The 24486-nt window shown below is 31.8% G+C and overlaps 1 protein-coding gene across 9 annotated transcripts in view; it reads right to left on the bottom strand.

Annotated features, from left to right (window-relative positions):
- Positions 1-24486, bottom strand: part of NBEA (neurobeachin) — a 680460-nt gene that overhangs the window by 437524 nt on the left and 218450 nt on the right. For 6 of the 9 annotated variants that reach the window (XM_047854707.1, XM_047854709.1, XM_047854711.1 and 3 more), the window contains 6 exons: positions 23199-23207; positions 20688-20868; positions 18335-18465; positions 14441-14548; positions 9121-9289; positions 7571-7666 (listed from right to left, as the gene is read on the bottom strand). In XM_047854707.1, coding sequence (XP_047710663.1) covers positions 7571-7666; positions 9121-9289; positions 14441-14548; positions 18335-18465; positions 20688-20868; positions 23199-23207 — 694 coding nt within the window. The remainder of the gene's footprint in view (positions 1-7570; positions 7667-9120; positions 9290-14440; positions 14549-18334; positions 18466-20687; positions 20869-23198; positions 23208-24486) is intronic. The other 3 variants (XM_047854708.1, XM_047854716.1, XM_047854715.1) reach the window with 1 other exon arrangement.

Genomic DNA, 24486 nt, shown 5'->3' with positions numbered 1-24486 from the left:
ATAAAAGTGAAGGGATGGAAAAAGATATTCCATACCAAAAGAAAGGTGAAGTAGCTATACTTTATATAGCTATATATATATATACACACACACACACATATATATAGCTATATATATACACACACACATATATATAGCTATATATATATACACACACACATATATATATGTATATATACATATATATATGTATATATACCAAAAATAATAAAGACTGTAATAAGAAACAAAGATGGCAGTTACATGAGGTCAATTCAACAGAAGGATAGACATTTGTAAACATGCATCCAACATAGTAACATCTAAATATAAAAAGCAAATATTAACAGACCTAAAGAAGAAATAGCAAGATAATCACAGAAGGAGATCTTAATACTCACTTACATTAATGGGTAGATTATCCAGACAGAAAATTGATAAGGAAACATCAACCTTAAACACTACATTAGACCAGATGCCTACCTCAAGAAAGAAGAAAAGTCTCAAATAAACAACCTAACTTTATACCTCAAGCTGTAAAAAAAGGTGTAGAAAAAGAAGAATAAACAAAGACCAAGTTAGCAGAAAAAAAGAAATAATGAACATTGGAGCAGAAATAAATAAAATAGTGAAAAGGCTATACAGAAAAATCAATGAAACTAAAAGCTGGTTCTTTGAAAAGTAAAGAAAATTGACAAACCTTTAGCTAGTCTTATCAAGGAAAAAAGAGAGAGTACTCAAATAAATAAAATCACAAATGCTAAAGAGGAGCTGTTACAACTGATATCACAGAAAGACAAAGGATCATAGACTACTACAAATAATATTATGCCAACAAATTAGGCAGCCTGGAGGAAGAGGACAAATTCTTATAATGTACAATCTACCAAGACTAAATTATGAAGAGCTCTATAATCTGAATAGACTACCAACAAACAAAAGTCCAGTACCAGATGGCTTCACCAAGATTAACAGAAGAATTAGCAACAATCCTTCTCAAACTCTTCCAAAAAACAGAAGAGGAGGGAGCTCTTCCAAACTCATTTTACTGAGGCCAGCATTACCCTGATACTGAAACCAAACAAGAGAAGAAAATTATAGGTTGATATTCCTACCAAACATAAATACAAAAACCCTCAACAAAACATTAGCAAATAAAATTCAACAATACATTAAAAGGATCATATACCATGATCAAGTGGAATTTATTTCAGGGATACAAGGATGGTTCCACATCTGCAAATCAGTCAATGTGATAAACCACTTTAATAAAAAGAAAGGTGAAAATCACACGATCATCTCAATAGATGCAAGGAAAGCATCTGACAAAATTTAGCATCCATTTGTATAAAAGCTCTCAACAAAGTGAGTATAGAGGCTTCCACATTATAGAGACCATATATGACAATGCTGTAGCTACCATCATCAATGGTGAAAAGTTAAAAGCTTTCGTAAGATCAGGAATAGGATAAAGATGCCCATTCTCATCACTATTCATCAGAGTATTGGAAGTCCTAGCCTGAATAATTAGGCAAGAAAAAGACATAAAAGGCATCCAAATTGGAAAGGAAGAAGTAAAACTGTCAATATCCACAGATGACATATTGTATATAGAAAATCCTAAAGGCTCCATCAAAAAATTCATAGAACAGGGGCGCCTGGGTGGCTCAGTTGGTTATGTGCCCGACTTCGGCTCAGGTCATGGTCTCAACGGTTCGTGGGTTCGGGCGCCACGCCGGGCTCTGTGCTGACAGCACGGATCCTGGAGCTTGCTTCAGATTCTGTGTCTCCCTCTTTCTCTGCCTCTTCCCCACTCATGCTCTGTCTCTGTCTCAAAAATAAATATAAACATCAAAAAAAGGTAAAAAAAAAAAAGTAAACTGAAAGGTTAAATTAGAGGATGAAAGAAAAGAAAGAGGAGAGGGAGGCTTTTGTTGGTACCTTTACTAATGCTGAAAACAGACATTTATTTCAGAGTTGATGTTTTTAAGAAATATTTGCTAGGAATACAGGGCATGATTTTTACCTGTAAATAAATGAAAGATATATTATGCAACATCAGTATACAATAAATATTCTATGAATATTATAATGAAAGTGCATTAGATTACTTATAAAATAAATTATAATGCATCCACATAATGGATTACAATGGATACATTAACAATGACTCCAAAAGCAAGAGAAAATAACAAATTTATAACACTGAAACCCTTTGTTGTTTGATATGAATGTAACAACTTATTTAATAACTATTAACTTTATTTCCAAACATACAATAAATAAAAACTAAGTCATAAAATATTTGTATATAAATTATTGGCATATCCTTACTTGTTTCCATAATAATTCTAAAAGTAAAATTACCAGCTTAAGGGTTATAAACATTTTTGCGCTGTGTAAATTGCACGTATTTGCATTTTAACCCTTCAGAATTTTGCCAAATTTGCAAATTATGCCAAATTTGAAAATTTTTGTTAATATATTTTTGATTATTAGATTTAAATTGTTCTTATCTGTAGTGTAATTTAATTTTCTTTTGTTAACTGATGTTTTCTATATGTTTCCCTTAGTGTGATACATTCTTTTAGTTGATCTATAAAAGCTTTTTAATCATTAAAGTTATTAACTTTTATCATATAAAATTCTCCTGTTTGTATTTGATTTAAATTTTGTCAACATTTTCGACATGCAGATATACAAAACTTTTATTTAGTCATATCTTTTACTTTGAATTTCAGTTTCTGATGTTATAATTTAAAACACGTTTTTTACACAAATATTAACTTTAATTTTCTTTAATTATTTTCAGTTTCATTTTTACCTTTAAATTTAGTGCATGTGAAGTTTATTTGGCATAATAAATGAAATAAGGATATAAATTAATTTTTTTCAAATAGTTGCCAATTTGGTAACCTCAATACCATTTGCCAAATGATATTTCTTTTTCTATTTGATTAGGAAAGTTGTATTTATAATATATGATACTATATGCAATATATTTATACCATAAGAAACATTCATACAAATTCCAGCATATTTATAGATCATTCATGCCATATGCCTGTTCTTTTACCAGTACTACATTATCTTAACTATTTTGTTTCTGGTGTTAATTCTTTCCCTAATAATGAACTGTTGGAGGAAAACTAATATATTTATTTATAAGTTCACCTAAATATTAAATTTATTCTTATTAATCCTATAGTGAAATGAGTAACATAAAGCTTCTTAATCTTCTAGGCCAAGTTATCAATAAAAGTTTTTTGCCTCTGTTTTTAGCATGCTTAATCATGATATACATTTTATGGCTATCATCAATATCAAAATTTTAAAAAACTGTTTAGCTTTCTCACTGGCTTACTCATCTACTAAACAAAAACTTACTCTATATTTACTTCCAAGTGCCATGCTATGTGTCAGGGACTACTCTCTTGAAGTACACATTCCAATAAACAACTAAACAAAGAAATAAATTGTGTAAGTGCAAAAAGGGAAATAAAGAGGATGTAGTAGTAGAGAACAGGTTGGTCACGGGGAGGAAACTATTCAGGTACACCAGTCAGGTACGGCATCAATGAGGGGGGCATGTTTAGGGAGACACCTGACGGATGAACACGCACCAAGGATGCAAAAAATATGGAAAAGACAGAGCCAAACACCAGAACCAAAATACAAAGATACAAAAATACAAAGAGTCAGGAAAATGGTTATAATTATTAAGGAATGAAAAGACAGTTTGATTACAGCAGTATAGTGAGAAAATGGAAGAATAACATGAGATAAACTTGGAAAGATAATCAGCAGTCATATTACTATCCAAAGCCCGTATTTTTACCCTAAATGCCACCAGAAAATTTTAAGTGAAAAAAAAAAAAAAAGAAAAAGAAAGCAAGAAACAGTATCATTTACATTTTAAAACAAATTGCAGCAAAATTGTAAAAATAGAATAAAGATCAGTAAGAGATGAAGAAACTACCTACTTTAGAGACAATTGTAGAATCCAGGTAAATTAGAACTAAAGCAGTGGTCCACTACAAGTTAAAACATTTTAACTTTGTCTCTTAAATTATAGGATGCCTTTAAAATTTTTAGAAAGAAAAACTGCTTTATTATACTTCCTATATATTAGAAAATATTTATTATAGGAATGTATATTAAATATAAATTACATTTCATTACTTTATTATATACATTAGTGTTATTTTTTTATTGTCATCAGTAATAGACCAAATGACTACAGAAGTCCAATGAAGAAACCATGGCAATGCTCCAAAAAGGGGTAAGACTTTGAACTAAGGGAATATCAAAGATTGAAAAAAAAGAGAGAGGGGGGCCAGAAAGAGCTAGTTCAGAATATTTTAAAAGGCTCAATAATGAGCTGAAAGAAAAAAGTGAAGTGTGTTGGAGTTGAAGAGTAGTCCAGATCAGTACTTCTCAAACTATCTGTGAAAATTTACCTTTTTTTAAAACCATCATTGACACTTGAAAATGAATTAAAAATAATTTTAAAAATTAAGTACACAAAATAAAAGCTCAAATGTTTTTATTATTTGACTCCATAGACAAAATATGAACTTCAATTTAATCAGAACAAAGATAACATTGGGAAAAAGAAAATAATAAACTGTCCATGTTGTTCACTGAAAGTGTATGTATAGGTGATCGATACAAATAAATGTTATTATACTTGTGCCTTTTTTCCATCACACATCATAAACAAATGAAAAAGTTTTAAGTAAAAGAGTGATTCCCCAAAAGAGATGCCTACTATATAAATATGTTTTATATAAATACTGGGAATATAAATATTTAAAGTTGATAATGTGACACTGAGCTTTTGCTTGTTAATTTATCTAATCCAAGCTGAACTGGCAATAATGGGAATTATTCATGGGAATAACACACAGCTACCCTGTTTTTGTTTTATTTTAATATCACACAGAGTACAGAAAGTAGTGTCACAAAGGTATATTCATGGAATGAAAAGTCAGAGAGCTCAGGATACTCATCTTAAACTTTCATCCAAAATGAAACTAGAAATGCTATTTTTTCAAAATATCCTCTCAATTCTCATCAATGCCCACCCAATTCCAGTAACTTATCTTGTGTTATAATCAGTAATAAATTATATTTCAATAAAAGAAATGGATCCCAGTTCCATGAGTCTCTTATGTACAAATCTTTTTCTGGTGGAAAATTAAACACAAAATATTCTATCATATACATAATGTGTTAGGAGATAGATTTTCAAGGATGAGCAAAATCAAGATCATCCTTGAAGATTAAGATACTTTCATTGATAATCATATTAAATAATAATTATTAAATAATTAAAAAGTCATAAAACTGTATACTTCCAAGATTCTAACTTTTTGCCCTTTGATCTTTTCTCTACTTAAAAAAACATATTGCAATCATCCCCCATTTTGTAAGTACTGAACTCCTTAAAAATGTTTCACAGGTCTGACAATGCAGCCAGTCCTACTAGTCTTTTAAGAGTGGACTCAGGCTGCTTTCTTATCCTGTAAAAACACCAAGAGTTGAATTTGTAGTTCCAACATCATCAATAGAACTTTTCCTTTTAATATGCATTGTACCACAGCATTCAATAACAGTTACTTATGATCAGCTTCCATATCATCACATAGTGAAGAAAATAGCAAATTTATCACATCAGTCTTAAAATTATTCAAAATTTTATTATGCTGCTAAGAACACTGTGCCATTCAACTAATATTGTTTTCACAAGAAAGTATCCTTGATAAAGAAAACTGTGCATTGATATTCTGATGTAGGCTCTTAATGTGGATAACTATTCCAGAATAGCCTCCAGTCACTACATCTAAACCTTTGTAAATACATTTCTATACAAAACAAACTCCAGACTTTTAATGTAATCTAACTTAATCTAATTCTTCTTAGTTCATACCTAGATGTTTGTAAGCAATAAAGATGAAAAGAAAGAATTTTTCCTTTATTTCATCATGATGTTCAAAGGTTGCACATTTATAAAAATAATTCTGTGCATTCATCATGTTGTAACAAAAAATTCTTCACTGCTTTATTTGTTCTACAAGTTGGTCTTCCATATTATTAGACAATGTATAGTATATATTGAACTATGGTATCATCTGGAGCTCGAGGTCCTCTTTAAACTCATTCAAGTTATTGGCAGAATTCAGTTCTTTGTTGCTGTAGGCTCAAGTCCGCCACTTGCTGTCAGCCAGGTAGTGCTCCTAAGGTCCTACAAAGTGATCTCAGGTCTTTGAACTGTAGTCACCCTCATCTCAGCAATAAAGGACTTCCCTCAAGTCAAATCACTCTTAAACTGAGTCCTTCTGACTTCCTTTTCTGTCTTTATGGGGCTCATGTCATTAGGTCAGGACTACATGGATAATCACTGTCTGTTAAAAACAATTGTGCTATGTAATACAACATGGTCACAGGAACAAAATGCATCATATTCACCGTCCCAGGAATTATGCATGGAATTACGCATGGGAAAATCTTGGTGGGGCAGGGAGCCGAATTTGGTTTACCACAGTTCTTGGTTCTGCAGAGAGTAATCCCATGTTAATGTTACCCAGAGACATCACATCAGCTATTTTATTTTTTACCTTTAAAACTTCCAACTTCTTCTTTAAAAAAAAATCTTCTATTTTTTCTCATGACATTCACTATTCCTTTTAGACTGACAAACATCTTGAACATACTTACAATACCTGTTTGAATGTTTTTATCTGCTTATTCTGCCATCTCTGCCCTTTCTTTTTTTTTTTTTAATTTTTTTTTTTTAAAACTTCTTTTTCAACGTTTATTTATTTTTGGGACAGAGAGAGACAGAGCATGAACGGGGGAGGGGCAGAGAGAGAGGGAGACACAGAATCGGAAACAGGCTCCAGGCTCTGAGCCATCAGCCCAGAGCCCGACGCGGGGCTCGAACTCACGGACCGCGAGATCGTGACCTGGCTGAAGTCGGACGCTCCACCGACTGCGCCACCCAGGCGCCCCTCTCTGCCCTTTCTGAATCTGTTTCTATGGAATGATTTTTTTCTCTTGCTTATGTATTATATTTTCCTGCTTCTTTACATGTTTAAAATTTTTTATGGAATGCTTAACACTGAATTTTATGTTGTTTGTTGAAGAATTATTTTGTATTTCTTCAAAGAAAAGTGGAACTTTGTTCCGATAGAAAGCTAAGTAACTTCTAGATCAATTTGATGCTTTCAAGTCTTGTTTTTCAGCTTTTTTTTTTTGAGACTAGAGTAGCCTTCATTTTAGGGCTAATTAGTCCCACTACTAAGGTATGACTTTCTGCATACTCCAGACAATGGCACCACCGTGAATATTATTATATATATAGTTAAGTATCCTTAATTTGCAGATGATATTTTAAAGAAACGTGATGAGATACAAATACACAAATTATATTTTGCTCCCAATAGCCAAATATAAACACAACATATCATATCTCCATGAAACCTGAGGTGTATACTTATTTGTAAACAATTACATTATGGATATTTATTGTATAACAATTAATGCAACATGAATACCCAAACAGGTCAGGAGATAAGGTCAGTATTACCTTTGTAAAATGAGTGGGCAAAGCTCTGCTCAGGAATTAACTTGGCAAGGAATCCATGGTTCAAACTTGGGTGAGGGATAGATGGTATGACCACAACTGTAGAGAAAATCATGGAATCAAATTTGAGCCAGCATGTAACAACCTGCAACATGGTCCACTGGAGATCCATGACAACTCTGAATTACTGCAACATGCAAACAGTACTAGAAATAAAGACTGCATCTCTGGGGGAAGGAAAGAGGTTACATATTAAGAGAAAGGAGAAATCATACACTTGTTAAGTAGAGCAATTTTGGCAACATACAGAAAGACACACACACACACACACACAAAATCAGAACTGGAAGACTGACTAAAATATTGCTTGTTTTATACATATAAAGCTGACATGGATGCATTAAAAATGAAGAAAAAATTGGTTAACATAATGTCTTAGTGTTTTAAATGGTCAAAAGACATAAAATGGAATGGTAGGATAATGTTTAATTTGAAGAATAAAGTTAAAAGTATACTGCAATGAAATAGTGTCATGTTTATGTATTCAAAGTAAATTTAGCATGCAAAAATAAAGTATAATAGCTAAAACATAATCCATATTTCCACAATGTCAAGGTAAAAGGAGATATGATATGCTCATGGAAAACAAGATGCAGAGATTTGACCACTAATTTCTACTCACTTTGTAAAATATCCATTTTCTTTATATATCACACGCATTTATTTAGGAAAGACAATCTCAACTACAAATTAATCCAGTGGTACATGAAATAACCACTAGGTTACTAAGGATACACTGCAAACAACCAAGAAACAACCTTGATATAAACACAGGGCAGGAAATGCAACTGACAGAAGGTACCCCATGATATTAAAATGTTAGTTTATCATTTTTAAGCAGAGTAGGCAAAGCTGATAATGCAAGAACTCCCACACCATAAGCATCTTTGCCAAATAATAAAGACAATATGACCCAAGATGGTTCCTTGTTGTCTGTAAGTCTTTGATTTTAGTTGAAACAACTTTGGTATAAAGTTTAGAATATATGTTTGCTTACTATGAATTTCTGATAAAAATTTATATCCTTAAGTAACTATACACAGCGGAAGAAAGAGAGAATGAGAGAGAGAGAGAGAGAGAGAGAGAGAGAGAAAGAAAGAAAGAAGCTATCTTTAAATTTGGCTCTAAAGATTTAAATTTTGGCTTATTCAAGGTCTTTACTCTATAAGGATCTCCTACTTTCATGTTCATAACAGTTAAAAACTAATACATTAAAAATATATCAGTTATATGCATATCAAGTAGTAAATGGTTTGTATTAATAGGTGGAAAACACTAAAACCAAACTGCACTGGCAAAATGAGAATCAGTTAATATGGAAATCCACACATTTTTGCAGAATTAAGGAAAATAAAATTGGCATTTATATACCACCTACTTATAAATGTGTGATGGGATTTTATAAGTAGGTCTAGTTTATATCTGGAAGTAAAAATGAAACAAAAAGAGATAAATGATGATAAAAATTCAAATAATTAAAAAAAAAATAGTACCTGTACTTGTTGGCGAATTTATTTCTTGTCTGATGTTTCTACCTGGTTGGCTTCCAGTTCTTGTAGTCTCTCGCTGGGGTTCTAATATGTCACGGTACTTGGAAACCATCAGAACCGAAATGAAGTAAACAACAGCTAGAGCTAAGAACTGTGCCTGCTTGCTATCATCCTGTGTGAAAGGAAAAGGCAGTTCTGACATTCAATTTTTAAAAAATTATTAGAGTGTAAGAAACTACTCCTATTTCGTTTTCTTTATGGAGGCAAAATATGACATTTAATTTTTATTAAAACTTCTAAACATATATTATTATGTAATTAGTATCATTTAAGTATAAATACAAAACTCCAGGAATATATCATCTGAGTTATAGGTTGAAATTTAATCTTAAAAAATAAGAATTTTAAAATTTTGCTGAATATGCCACAAAACTTTACTATCCATTACTTCTATAACAGAGTATGTACATTTATAAAATATACAGAAAGTATAAAGTTAGAATAATATCTGGATAAAAATCAACAGTTCCAAATGTTATAACTTAAAAAAATGAATAGAATAAATTATAATTGAGATGCATGTACAATCCTACCTTAGGAGAGTATATGAGTACAAAACAGGGGAAATATAAACAATGGAGGAACAGAAAATGTGGACTTATACCAGCTCCATATGAGTTAGAAGTATGATATGGCAGCTTAAGAAAAGCTAATGCAACCTTGACTGCATAAATAAACTTTAAAAAAGTGACAATCCCACTATTTTGCACTAGAAAAAAAATGACTTCTAAAAAACTGCCAATATTTGAGGCTCTGAACTTCAAAAACTCAATGACAAAATGGGAGTTTTTAAAGAGGACTGCAACAAATTGGTAAAAGGTCAGAAAACAATGGGTCAAGTTAAGATACATAGACAATAGATTTAAAAAAGCAGACTGCAGTCTAATAGAGAAGATAACTCTACAAGTTGCTTTGTGAAATATAAAGAGCTACACAGACCCTTGAAGGCCTAGGTAAATATCTCATAGGGCAAAAATTATAACCTCTAATACCACTTTCAAATTAGACTATATCTAAGGAATCAAATGTAAATGGTTATAAAGCCTTTTTTCTAAGCTAGTAAAACTAACACTTCAAACCAAAACTGCCAGTGATTACTGTGGCCCACAGATACCAGGTAAGAAGCAGTATGATACAAATAAGGAAAGCAAACATGCATTAAAGTCTAGCAACTCCATTAAAGGCACTTAATATTTATTAATCCATTTAAGCACCAATGCCAACAAGATTCAGAATTTATAGGCATTTGTCAGAAAAGAAAGCAAACAAGACATATTTACTAATAATACTATGAAATGGAATTAGCACCGCTAACAGAGAAAACAACCCAAACAGATTAAATTTGTTCTGAAATATTATGAATTTAGTATTTCATATTCTGTGACAACTTTTCTAGAGATATAATTTCTTATAAAGTGTGTGAAATACATACCCTGTGATTATAATGCTGATGGAATAAATACATAGGGAATGGGCAAAATCAAATACTTAAACAGTATTGTAAAGGAAACTGAAGTGCAATCAGATCAGTGAGGATACTGACCAGGAATGAATTCAAACACAGCTCAAGCTGTGATGAACTATAATATTCTAGGATACATTTCCACCACTTGGAAACTCAGTACCAGGCAATTAAAAGGCATGTGTGGAATGAATGCATGTCAACTACAAAGTTGGGGAGTTGCAAACAACAGATACTATGAAGTGTTGTCTTAGCCAAGTGAAAATCTCCCATATGTATGGCATGAAAACAGTTTCCTTTTCTTTTCAAATCCAGATCTGCAAACCAATTGTGCTGCTTATTCCCAGTTCTGTCTTTAAAAACCAAGCACAACAGACATAGAGGCTAAACATCTGGAGAGTAACTCAATTTTTATACAAATCAATTGCCTTTCCTACATATGTTATTATTATGAAGACATAAACTCTTATGTTTCTCCCATCTGCTTAAGAAATCGGTCTCTCCACTATTCAATGCTGAATTAGTAACATAATTAACTCTGAAATCCTTTAAAAATTTTAATGCTTCAACCAGGATGCTAAAACTATCAAATTGAACTTTAAAGGATTAAAATTACTTCAGTTTATATAATTTGTATATAAGTGACCTAGTATAATCTAGGCTTGGGAGACAGAGAGAGAGAGAGAGAGAGAGAGAGAGAGAGAAGTGTAATGAATTTTCTTTCAAATTTTAGCTTATTGGCAAACACTGAAAACAAAATTGATTTTTAAAGTCTAATTATTTTCTTACCACATAGCAAATTTTGCCACATGGCACTTTTACCTAGATTTGAACAGTTTATGTGAGTTTAAGGCAGCAATGTCTTCATCATGGAAAACAGACAAGAGCAAGATAAATTCACATCTATTACATATTACATGCATATATATAATCTACGTACTTTTCCTTAAAAACCTAATTTTTGGCCTCATTTGTTTTTGAAATTAAGGCAACTAAAAATGACTATTGATTCACAAAAATGTCAAAAGTCAAGTAGAATTCTTGGCATTATATCTACAATTGAGCCTAAAATATATCAATTGTCAAACACTTCCAATAAGTGACAGGGATTAAGGAGGGCACTTGTGATGAGTACCAGGTGATGTATTAAAGTGTTGAATTACTATACTGTCCACCAGAAACTAGTATTACACTGTACGTTAACTAACTGGAATTTAAATAAAAACTTAATAAATAGATAAATAAATAGATAAGTAAATAAATAGACAAATAAATAAAAATATGGTGATGAAACAGAGAATGTTTTGGAGAGCTCTACCTTAGGGTTCTGACTACCTCATACTACCTGTGTGATCTTAATGCTTCTGAGTCTTAACTTTCTTTTAGCCCTTAAATGAAAGTTTAGGATTTATATTAAGTGTCTGAAACACATTATAAACTTAACAAACACAAGTTATATTACCTTGATGATGTTTGGAAGGTACATCTGGAAACGCTTAATTCCCGTCCTTCAGGAAGAAAAAGCTAGGCACCACTGCTGGGTTATCTGACATATTTAACATCTAGCAGTTTTAGAGAAAATTATCACAATCTACCACAATAACCTAATGCAGAACTTACTAATAATTTAAACACCATGTCGCACTTAACATAAACCCCTTGTATGTTAGGTCTGAGCGTGCCTCTGAGAGATGAGAATTTGCTCCATTTTAATCATTCTCCATGAGAAAAACATTCTTACATAGCATATTTTTTTCAGGATAATTCTCATGTCTAAGTCACTAACCTGTTAGTGATTTTTTTCCAAGTCTGGATTAGAGTCCAAATTATTGGGAGACTTGTACATCATGGTTGTTATGCTATCATTCATTTTAACTCCATTAAGAAATATTTTATTATTTATTAATTACAAATAAATATAGTTTTATTCTAGAACTTTTGAAAACACAGAAAAAGTATAAAAGAATAAAGTATAAAATAAGAACTGGAGATAATCATTAGCAGCACTTGGTATGTTTTTTCTAGTCTTTTATTTTTTAAAGGTGCACAAGTACATGTACATACACTCAACATAAAAATGCAGTATTTATGTAATATAAGTACTTTTGTATACTGCTGCTTTCCCTTAAAATATATCATGGCCATTTTTCTATGTATTAAATTTTCCTCAAAAATATGATTTCAATGGTTGCATAGCCTCCCAATGAATGAAAATACTATGACCTATTAAGCTGAAACTCTATTGTTAGATATTTGTATTGTTGCCAATTTTCCTGTAGGCATCTTTGATGAGCACATGAAGTCAGATAACTTCTCGGTAGAACCAATGGGTCACAGGGCATCAATATTTGTAAGAGTTTTAACTCCTGATGATGGAAGAGAACTATTCAGAACGTTTATCCAATCTAAATGTCTACCAGTGATACATGACACAACATGTTTCAATGTACCCTTGCAATGATAGATATTATTATTACTTAAATGTTTTTATTTGTCTGGGTGACTCAATCAGTTAAGTGTCTGACTCTGCAATGATAGATATTATTATTACTTAAATGTTTTTATTTGTCTGGGTGACTCAATCAGTTAAGTGTCTGACTCTTGATTTTGGCTCAGGTTATGATCTCACAGTTCATGTGTTCGAGTCCCACACTGGGCTCTGAGCTTGGGATTCTCTGTCTCCCTCTCTCTCCACCCCTCCCCTGTTCTCTCTCTCTCTCTCTCTCTCTCTCTCTCAATACATAACAAAAATTTTAAATTATTTAAAATTTGTCTAATAGTAAAAATATCTCACTGTTATTTTAATTTGCATTCTTTTGACTATTGGTGATACTGACTTCATCATATATTTGTTACCTTTGTTACCTTATCTTTCTTATTTTATGTCCACTCTCTAATTTTCTGTTGGTATGCTTATAATTTCTCTAGTGATTTATAAGAACTGATATACATTAAAGAGAGTGACAGTTTTTCTGTTGTGTATTCCTACCATGTAGTATTATGCTGTGTGACTTAAATAGGTTTTAACTAGTACTCATCCAATTTATTAAGTATAAGTTTAAGATATAAACTTTTTTATGTGTCTCATAAATCATCAATTAAAATAAAAATAGAATACAAAGTGCTGGAACATAATAACTATAGTAAGAAGTACTGTCAATACTGAGTCTGCTGCGAAATACTATATATGTTTCTATGTGATTTGTGAAAAGGCCAATCTTATTTTTACTTGAGTAAGAGATCATATAATTGGGATGTTCCAAGAAACTATCTCCATGGGCTATCTTTTCCTTAAGCTTTATAAAGCTACTTTTGTAACTCAAATACTCAAAAAATTCTACATTTTTAAAATGAAGATCTTCTTTTAAAAATTATTCCCCCTCAAAAAAGTAATTGCCATGAACACCTTAATAAATTAATCTTTTTTTTATCCACAGGACAAGGAACATTGAGAACAACAAAATAGCCAGTACCTAGAGATGGAGCAAGGAATACTAAAAGAGAAAGCTGGTGATTCAACATAAAATGAATCATAATTTTTCAAGGTTATCCTTAGGGTCTTGGTATATACACAATCTAAATCAAAATTTCACATCATCTAAAAAAAATGATGTATGTATCCATAAGCTTTCAGAGAAAGCAAAGGCTCAATCACTTTACAATCAGAAGTATGTTCTAAACCTACAATTCCTGACATTAGGACGTCTGGTTGTAATTGCAGCTTTCTTATAAAATTGAAATGATTTTACACAAATAACATTAGAAGATTTTTTCATGGGAAATCAAGCAGGTATAACTTACCACATCCCGAAAGACGACAGCGCGAAGGCGATTAATATCAACATCCTGAAGAAGTCTATCAGGATCCTTAATAGGAGAAAGGTTACCTGGAACACTTTCTAATGGAGTCTTAAAAAAGAAAGAGAATTGTTAAAAAGAAAATAGCATAATACAGAAACTCATATAGGAGTGCAATTTCTCGTATTGCACTAGCCACATTCTTTATCACGTTCTTTACACATCACTGAGTAACATTTATCGACAACAGCACTCTATTACAAGACACTTTTTCTCTTCTCCTCTCTGCCCTTGTCACAGTTTCACTTACTAGTAATGTTCTTGTTCTTCATCACCATTGCTACCACTATACACTTAGAAGAACAGTAAGATTGAAACTCTGCTGTGTGACCTTGGGCTTGTTACTAACATTTTCTGAGCCTCACTTTCTCAATCTCTAGTTAATATATCTTTTTGAGTCACTGGGTTCATTTATCCATCATTCTTTTATAATACGTGAGATTACTCTATTACATTGCATGAGCTTTTATATGTATAAACATTTTACAATCTACGAAAACCCACAGTCTTGATATTAAAGCTGAAAGACATTAAAGATCATAAGCACCTTGGAGCTGCAGTGTATTATGCTAAGTGAAATCAGTCAGTCAGGGAAAGACAAATACCCTGTGACATCACTCATATGTGGAATTTGAGAAACAAAACAGATGAACATAGGGAAAGGGGGAAAAAAAGAGAGGGGAACAAACCATAAGAGACTCTTAATGATAGAGAACAAACTGAAGGTTCCTGAGGGGAGGTGAGCCAGGATGAGCTAAAATGGGTGATGGGGATTAAGAAGGGCACTTAATGTGATCAGCACGGGGTGTCATGTAAGTGATGAATCACTACATTCTACTCTTGAAACTTTAAAAAAATTATAACCACCAAGAATCCTTTTCACAGCTGAAGATACAAAAACCGACAATTTTTATGTAATGTATCACATAGCAAACTAGTGAGAGGGCCAGATTTCCTGAAATTCAATCTAGTACTTTTACACTCATTTGTATGTTAAGAAAAGTATGAATTAACTTAGATCATATACATAGAGTACTAAATACGATTCCTGCAAATAGAATAATTTGTTGTTACTTTAATTAAGTGAATACGCTTCCTTCTAACCCTCTATATACCTCAATATGATATTTTATTCCTAAATTAAGATGTTTGATTCCTCTGCAGCACAGGATAGTGAAAAGAACATGGCATAGTTATTTGGTTTCCATTATAATTCCAAAACTTATCAGCCATATGATCTTAGGTAAGATACTTAACCTCTCGGAGCCTCAGCTAGATCATCTAAATAATAAGCTAGTAACACTTATCACAAAAATGGTTAAAACAATAACACACTGTTCACAGCAGAGATGAAAAGTACATAATTTATAGCATAAGTGAAAAAATTGGAAATATGTCAACTTAAATATATCATTTTCCATTTTATAAAGTATTTCTACATCCATAATCAAATTTGGTCATTATAAAGACTCCTTTATGGACAAAACTTGTATTATTGCTCCTTTTTGCAAAGTATAGAAAATGAGGCCCAAGGAAGATGTTGGACTCACCCAAGTCTACACAGATTAGTATTTCATCAAAATTGTCTATGGTTTACTTACTAAAGTGTCACATAAAAAAAATAAAAATAAAAACCCTCATTAGCCAGGTCCATTGATTCTCACAAGAAAATGTGTTTTCTTACCAAGTCCATTTCCCCTAGTATTTCTTTATCCATCACTTATGAACCAGTTTTCATTGCTAAGGGTCTTTACATTAGTTGAGACTAGCTCAACTAAATTACTACGAAATTCCTTTGCATTGGACTTTTCTTTCCATATTCTACAATCAGAGTAATATTTGATTTGACAGTCTTGAAAAGCTCCATATTATCTAGTGAATTAAGATCCTTTAAGATCAAAGCTCTCAAAAATACTAATTTATTTATTCATTTCACGAGTGTATAGAGTGGTTAACTGCTAGAGAGAGGAAGGGGATTAGTATTAATTGAAAGTTCACTGTGTCAGGAATTACTAAACACTTTAATACATTATTGCTTTTCATTTAGCTCATATAAACACTTTGTAAATTAAGATTTGTACCAATTTTTTGGAACTAGAGGGTATTATGCTAAGTGAAAATTAGTCAGAGAAGGACAAATATCATATGACTTCACTCATATGTGGAATTAACATACAAAACAGATGAACACAGGGGAAGGGAAGCAAAAATAATACAAAAAGCAGGAAGGGGACAAAACATAAGCGACTCTTAAATACAGAGAACAAACTGAGGGTTGCTGGAGGGGTTGCGGGTGGGGGGTGGCTAAGTGGGCAAGGAACATTAAGGAAGATGCTTGTTGGGATGAGCACTGGGTGTTATACATAAGGAATGAATCACCGGATTCTACTGAAATCATTATTGTACTACATGCTAACTAACTTGGATATAAACTAAAAATTAAAATTAAAATTAAAAAGTTAAAATCTGTATCCATTTTAAAGACTGGAAAACTCAGGCCCAGGAGACTAGGAAGTTCATCTTAGGTCACAACACTTGTTATGGGGTAGAGCTAGAATACAAACTCAGACATGTCTGATTCTAGAATTAGTACTCTTTTGACAAAGTATTGCCAATGTTATACATACCTGCTCTGGAATTACAAAGATGTACGAGACTGCCCTCAACTAACAGTCTACTATGCCTACACAAATAACATGAGACATTCTTGCTGATGTGTTAATATTTAATTTTCTAAGTAACGGCGACTGCTTTGGAGACTTGATATACAATATGGTCTAATCATTTTAGGAATGTTTTCTGACAGAAGTGAAAAAGAGGCTGCAATACAGATATGCTAAATATGTGGTTGTTCTGCTTAAAAAATACAGAAATTTGAAGCCACAGAACTATTTAAATGAATTAAACTACTTCATGTCTTCACTTACTGCACAGAAAAATTAGCTTGTCAATGTTAAATATCTCATTACAAGCGTAGGATGCAATAATTGACATACAGGGCTTTATGAAAATATCAAACAGAGGAAACTACCCTAGGCAGGGGTGGCAGTAAGTGTATCTGAAAACATTTTCCTCAAAGGGTAGCACTTAAGCTGAAGCTAGAGGTGAATGGACTTTAGCTAGATGTGAAAAATCTGACCCTTCAAGTAAGGGGAACCTATGAAAAAGTCTAAGGGGAAAAAAATCCTCTGATGAAATAAATGAAGTCTATCACATGATTAAAACGGTAAAAGCAAGGGGGTAAGGTGGTACAAGCTGCAGCTGGAGACGTAAGCATGAGTCAGACATGCAGGACCTTAAAGGTCACGTTGATAAAACTCTGGATGTGATACAAAGGGTCAGTGAAACATATTGATAAAGAGCTAATTCAGAATGGGGATTACTGGTATACTCCAAAATACACTATTCGTTCATTTCCTGGGCATTCAACATATATATTTCATATTATGAGAATATCTATCACCAAAAACATATCCATTTAAAAGACATGTTATTCAAATATTCAGCTCTGTGAAAATACCTTTAACTATGAAAAACAGTGATAACTAAGAACTTTCAGAGCTATGTGTACTGACATCCTAATAAATATCCTATGAAGTAGAAATGATTAGTATCTTCATTTAAGCAAGAAGTGTTAAGTCTCAGAGAGGTCAAATAATCTTGGTAACACAATTGTGAAGAAGAAAAGCCAGCACCAAAGCCTACTGATTACCAAATCCTTGCTCTTTGATTAAGCCATACCATGCCACTTTTCTCGCGTATTAAAAAACAAAACAAAACAAAACAAAACAACAGCTTTAAGGTACATTATATTTAACATAGAAAACGTTTAATTACCTTTGAAGCTGCCGTGGCAGTCACACTTTGGGGAGCTTCCTGAGGTTTACTGCTACCATGGGAAGATTTGCTCCCCCTGTCTCTCTGTCTCTGCCGACATTCTAAACAGTTCCTCACAGCAACACAACAAACTATTTACAAACCAAAAGCATATTATTAATACAAAGTGTTGACTCTGACATGCTGAAAAGAGTTACTGGGTTTTTTTCTTTATGTCTTTCCCTTATCTCCATTCATTGTTCCTAAAGTCAACAAGACTAAACAGACATGTTTTGAAATTATCAAATACAGTAATGAAAAATACATATAAAACACATATGTAGTTAAAAAATAAGTACAACATACCCACATACTACCAACCGGCTGCAGAAACAAGATTACTGAAGCTCCCAATTTATCCCTTCCTTAGTCTATCCCCCCCATCCTTTAAAATTCTGAATTTCACAAATCAGTACAGATTTTTTGAAACTTCATGTTCACATTGGATAAACTGTTTTTACTGACAGGACTTCTTCCGGTAACATGACTACTTGGAGACTCCACTGAGCACAGCTCCTGCTTCAGGCAGTGATAGGCTACCTCAGTAGAGGCAGAACCGAGGCCCAATATCCACATTTCTGCACGGTGGGAACATGTGCGGCCTTCTCAATAAGTATTCGTTGAGTACGAGCTTTTTAGTTATTTACGTATTTTAAGCAGTTGTATTCATGGACTCCAACCATTTGAATTTGACTCCTGGCTCTGCCACCTGTGAGCTGTGTGATCTTGGGCCAGCTGCTTAGACTATGTCTGCCTCAGCTTCCTCATATGTGAAATGACTTCAAATATGCTAACTTCCTTAGCTGTGAGGATTAAATGAATTAATATATGTATAAAGTGCTTAGAACTAGACAGCACATATTGATTTATAACTGTTTGCTTCATTATTAATCACTTAAACTTTCCTATGGGTGACCAAAAAACAACTCCGCTTGGAAATACTGAATAAAAATGAAATTAGTAGTAAAGGTTTGAAATATATTCAGATATAAAAGTTCAGAATAACCAAATAAATGCTGGTTTTAAGAGACTTAGGTATTTAAAAATTTTTCTCTTTCTCACAAGGTTCATTCTGTCAGCTATTGTTAAATATCAATGGATATGTCCATGGTGGCCACAGTAAATTATCCCACACCTGTTACGGGTCAGAAAGAGCTCAGTGTGGTCAATCTCTCCATTATAATGATTATGAAATGATTCCACTTAGACTGCCCATCTTTAAAAAATGCAAAACAAACAAAAAAGTAGGTTTCATTCCATCATTCTTAAAGCAAGTTATTATTCCTACCCTGGATCAGAAAAAATGTATCCCCTGAAACTACACACATATATATTTATTGTATTGTGTTTATATTTTATTTTATTTTATTATTTATTATTTATTTTTTATTTTAGAGAGACAGAAATTACAAGCTGGGGAGAAGGGCAGAGGGAGAGAAAGAGAATCTCTAGCAGGTTCCATGCTCAGTGGAGAGCTGGGCATGGGGCTCAATCCCACGACCCTGGGATCATGACCTGAGCCAAAATCAAGAGTTGGATGCTCAACCGACTGAGCCACCCAGCTGCCCCAATTTTTATACAATTTTAAAAATTATGGTTAATAAAAGCATCCATCAGAAATTTCCTTCCTATGTAATGCCTTACTTTCTTGTGTCCTATTCATGCTTTAAGGCAAATATAAAAACAATAGCTTTCTGGTCCCTTGTAAAGACTAAGTAGTATAAATAAATTTCCTCCCTAAGAAAGGTAAGACATGTAAGAATGGATGTAAGGAGTTGAACCACATTTACTAAGAGTTCTCAGTGCTAAATTTTCTTTGCTACACAGGATAGTAAATGAACAGCATACCTATAGTAATGTTTATCAGTGTTAACTGCTCACTCTGAGAAATAGTGATATTGGCATAGTCAGTGTTATCAACTGGCATTCTGTGTGTACGAATTATGTCACTGGTCTTCTGACATATTTGTGGATCAGGAAAACTACCTTTGTATTAGTTTACCAAAACAAGTCCTAAATGGATTCACATTACAATCATTTCAATGAAAAATGTTATAGTCCTATTGATTTTGAAACAACTCATAATATATTTGACTTCATTTCAAATTATAATCTATTAAAGATGATCAATTTCATGAAATCTCCAATGTGAAGATACCATAATTTTAATTTAGCAATTTTTAGGAATTACAAGGTGATATCTCTACTCCATAATCATTAACTTGTATCATCAATACTTTATGTACCACAGAACATCAGAAAAGTAATGTGTAGGTAATTATTTAACACGCACCGTTATTCTTAACAGACTTACCTAGCCTTAGGCACTGTCTCATTAAGCCTCCAGAAGACATGTTTTTCTCAGCTTCAATCTCACTAAAATTTAGAGAGCTGGCAAATACAAGTACGTCAACCATAGCCATCAATCGGCTGAGGAAAGTTACTGCTGTCTCAGCTGACATGCCTTGTGTCACTTCAATATTTTCCAATTCCGTCTTTAAAAAAGTAGAAGATTTAAGTCTTGTTTAAAATTTTGAAATACAATACATATTCACACATAGTATATATAAGCAGTTCAGCACATTTAGTACATTTTGTAAACAAAACAAATTATAAATTATAAACTAATTCTATAGATCAGAAGAGCTGGTTATCAAATTTAATTAGTTTGCCTGTGAATTATCCTTAAATAAAGGAAAAGTTCATTTTTTAAATCAAGGTTAAACTTAAATGTCATTACTTGAAAAAACTATATTCCAAACTTAAGATCATTCCATAAAGATACTTAGAAATGATTACACATCTATATTTCTACTACTTTTGTCTTATTTTATTAACAAAGATATAAAATTGATACTTTCCTAAAATCTTCACTCCTGTTTATAAAAAGATATGCTTTAATTTCTTTTTGCTATAAATGTAAGATAAGTAATAGGAAAGATGTATGGCAGTTCCAGTGGGCCTCAAAAAGAGACAAGTGTCAGATGAGAACATATGACAATTTCCTACCCATTTCAGAATAAACTAAGCCACTGGGTATCTCATACATACAATGAAATTTTAAGGTAAAAATAATCAATAAAGTTATTAATTCCTCTACAGATATTAATTTGTAGCCCATAAGACATCAGCAATGAGAAGAATCAGTAGAATCCTAGTTAGGTACAACTATACTTTCATTAAAATACTATGATAAAATATAATTTCCTGATTTCAAAGGGAATGTTACGAAGTACTACTTTGAGATGTGTTAACTGTGTATTTTGTAAGCAACAGCAACATACTGTATTTTACGTTTCATTCTGTATTATATAACATTTTGATTATTAAGGCTCATTATAACTAGGCCTCATTTTCTCAGTGCCACAAGGGGACAGAGAAAAGAAGGGCTTTACAAGTAAAAAATACTACTGCTTAATTTTTCTGAAAATGGGCACACTAACCACATTGATTAACCTTATTTCTTCACCAGATGATAAATTCAACTACAAGGTAAGCATATATTATAGGTATCTACTCCTATTTAATGTTCCATTTGGACATTGTTTATGCCCATCATTCTACCTAAACATATTCCTGCTCACGTTAAAATGGAAATGTCAGCAGGAAACACTGATTGGAAAAAAAAAAAAAACATCTCTTAAAACACTTCTTGTGCACAAGATGGGTAATAAAAATGATAGGTGACTACTGCAAGCACTACATAACTAAAGTTGATTCTAAATGGAGTATAAAATGTAATAACCTTTCTTCCTTCCATTTAACAGCAAAATAGTTCTAAAACCATTCTCTCTAAAATGAGCTAGAAAATAGACAAAAATTTGTTTTCGACTTGATTTACATTGTGCCAACTCAGTATCCACGGTGTAAAGAAATAATTGATTACTTGGATTTCCTAAATACAGATCCCGTATTTCCTAGCACTTCATTGATATACAGTATTATTTCACAGCAGGAATTAAAAATCTGAGATCACAATACAATAGTTTATAATAAAAGCAAAAAAAAAAAAAAGTAATGATTTCACATAAGACCCATTTTAAATCTCAGTTAATGTGTTTCAATATGGAATGGAAGATCTGGCCATTGCTTAGGTCTATCAAATATTCTAAATAAATTTTCAAAAATATTAGGATTCTAGGACATCTATAGATAGATTCTCAAAGAAATTCATCATTTTGAATTACTGAAATTATAAGAAATCTAACTCATTATTATTAGTTAATGGTCTTATTTTCATGCTTTCCTGGTCTACTAAGCCTAGCTTTCAAAACATGCTTTCATTTTTAAGACTGAATTACATACAGAAATTATAAACAAAATTTTATCATCCATGTAATTTGCAAAATTATATTTTTGACCTAACCAAATAAAATTTTAAAATAAAAAGCATTCTTAACACAAATAACCAGAAAGGGAGTTCTTATTAAATCTATATAATTAGTGACTTTGATGAAATGTTATATAAACATTATAACATATATTTAATAATAAAGATCACTCACATGATTATTATTGAATCTTAAAATAACATATATTCCATCCAATCTCCTTTCAACAGAACCAATTAACATCTGATTGTACATATGACTGAAATTTGTTTTCATTATAATAGTTTAGTCTAAAGGTTATTGTGGGTCATAAGATAGTAGTTAATCAATGCATAGAAAAAAATCCTTTTAATGAATCTTTTAAATATACCAAAGATATGTCTAATATTAAAGATGGTATGGAAACTCAAAATACAACCAAGTCAAAAATTTCATAAATAAGCAAAAATAAAACTTAAAACTGAAAACCTGAAAATTACTGAAGTAATACTAACCTTAGAACCCTGGACATGCATTAGACAAAACAGACAACAGATCAAAAAAGTACAAGAAAAGGAAATTATTAAAATTAAATGAAAATACAATGTAAAATTGAAACACAAAATAATATATTTAAAAATTATATTTGATTATTTTATTAAAAGCAAAGTTCTCAGAAGAGATATTTCTTTTATAAATTACATATGATTAAGATTAAATATCAAATATTTAGACTAATATTTATTTTTTTCATTAGAGTAACTCTGCCCAAATAATATACATATATACATATATACCAGTATATATGTGTATATATATATATATATATATGTACAGTTCATATACTAGAAATTATGCATACTCTATTTTATAAAATAAATATATTTTCCCAGGTGATGCCTAAGAAGGTATTTTAATAAATAAACTAATTTGGTATCTCTGTAAAAGCCCTAACCTCAGTACTGGTTTAGGCAGCAATGATTTAAGTAAATAAACTATTTATACCAACTTTCCAGAATTTTCATTAAGGAATCATGTTATAATTTTTTTTTTAATATTTGGAGTTTTTCCTATAGATCTAAATCTCCAGGAGTTAAAGAATAAAATACTGTAGTGATTATAACTTAAAAACCACTTTCCCTTGCTAGAAAAGAACTGATAGATACACTAATGAGGCCTGCATGTGAACTAAGCTAATTACATAGTACACTAAGTTTCAGAATATTAACTAAGAATTATATTCAATATATCCAAAAGTTTGGCTAGAATTAAGTTTCGGAATAAAAGTCATCAACCGTTCCTATTCTCTGATTTTTGACAACAAATATATGTGAGCATAAATTTCAAATTTTCATGTTACACTGTATAGGAAAATGCATATAAGCCTTCTGAAAATACTAACGTATGAGATAAACAAAAGAAAAATTACTAATTTTTCCACACATTCTGATAATAATTAAATGTAAACTAAATTCAAGACCTTATCATCATTTTTTGACAGAAAATACTCTTCTTTTTTCTTTATTATGAAACTATTAGGAAAGCCAGAAATATCAGTCTCTGTTATTCTCCTTAACAGAGAAAATGAAACCATACAAGACACTGAATTAAATTCTAAACATTCAGTGTTCTGGAGGGCTGACCAAATAATCAACTGAAAATCACGAAGTGATTATGCAACTTGCAACTGATCCATGTTCTTTGCTTCTCTTTTTTCTACAACTCCTTTTTTTCATTCGTGACCAACTTAACAATGTATAGAGAATGAAAGAGAGGATTCAAATGACTAGTCATAGAAACATT

The sequence above is a fragment of the Prionailurus viverrinus genome, chromosome A1, assembly GCF_022837055.1.
Source record: "Prionailurus viverrinus isolate Anna chromosome A1, UM_Priviv_1.0, whole genome shotgun sequence".
NCBI lineage: Eukaryota > Metazoa > Chordata > Mammalia > Carnivora > Felidae > Prionailurus > Prionailurus viverrinus.
The sequence above is the reverse complement of the archived record's forward strand: the minus strand, read 5'-3'. Positions and strand labels throughout refer to the sequence as shown.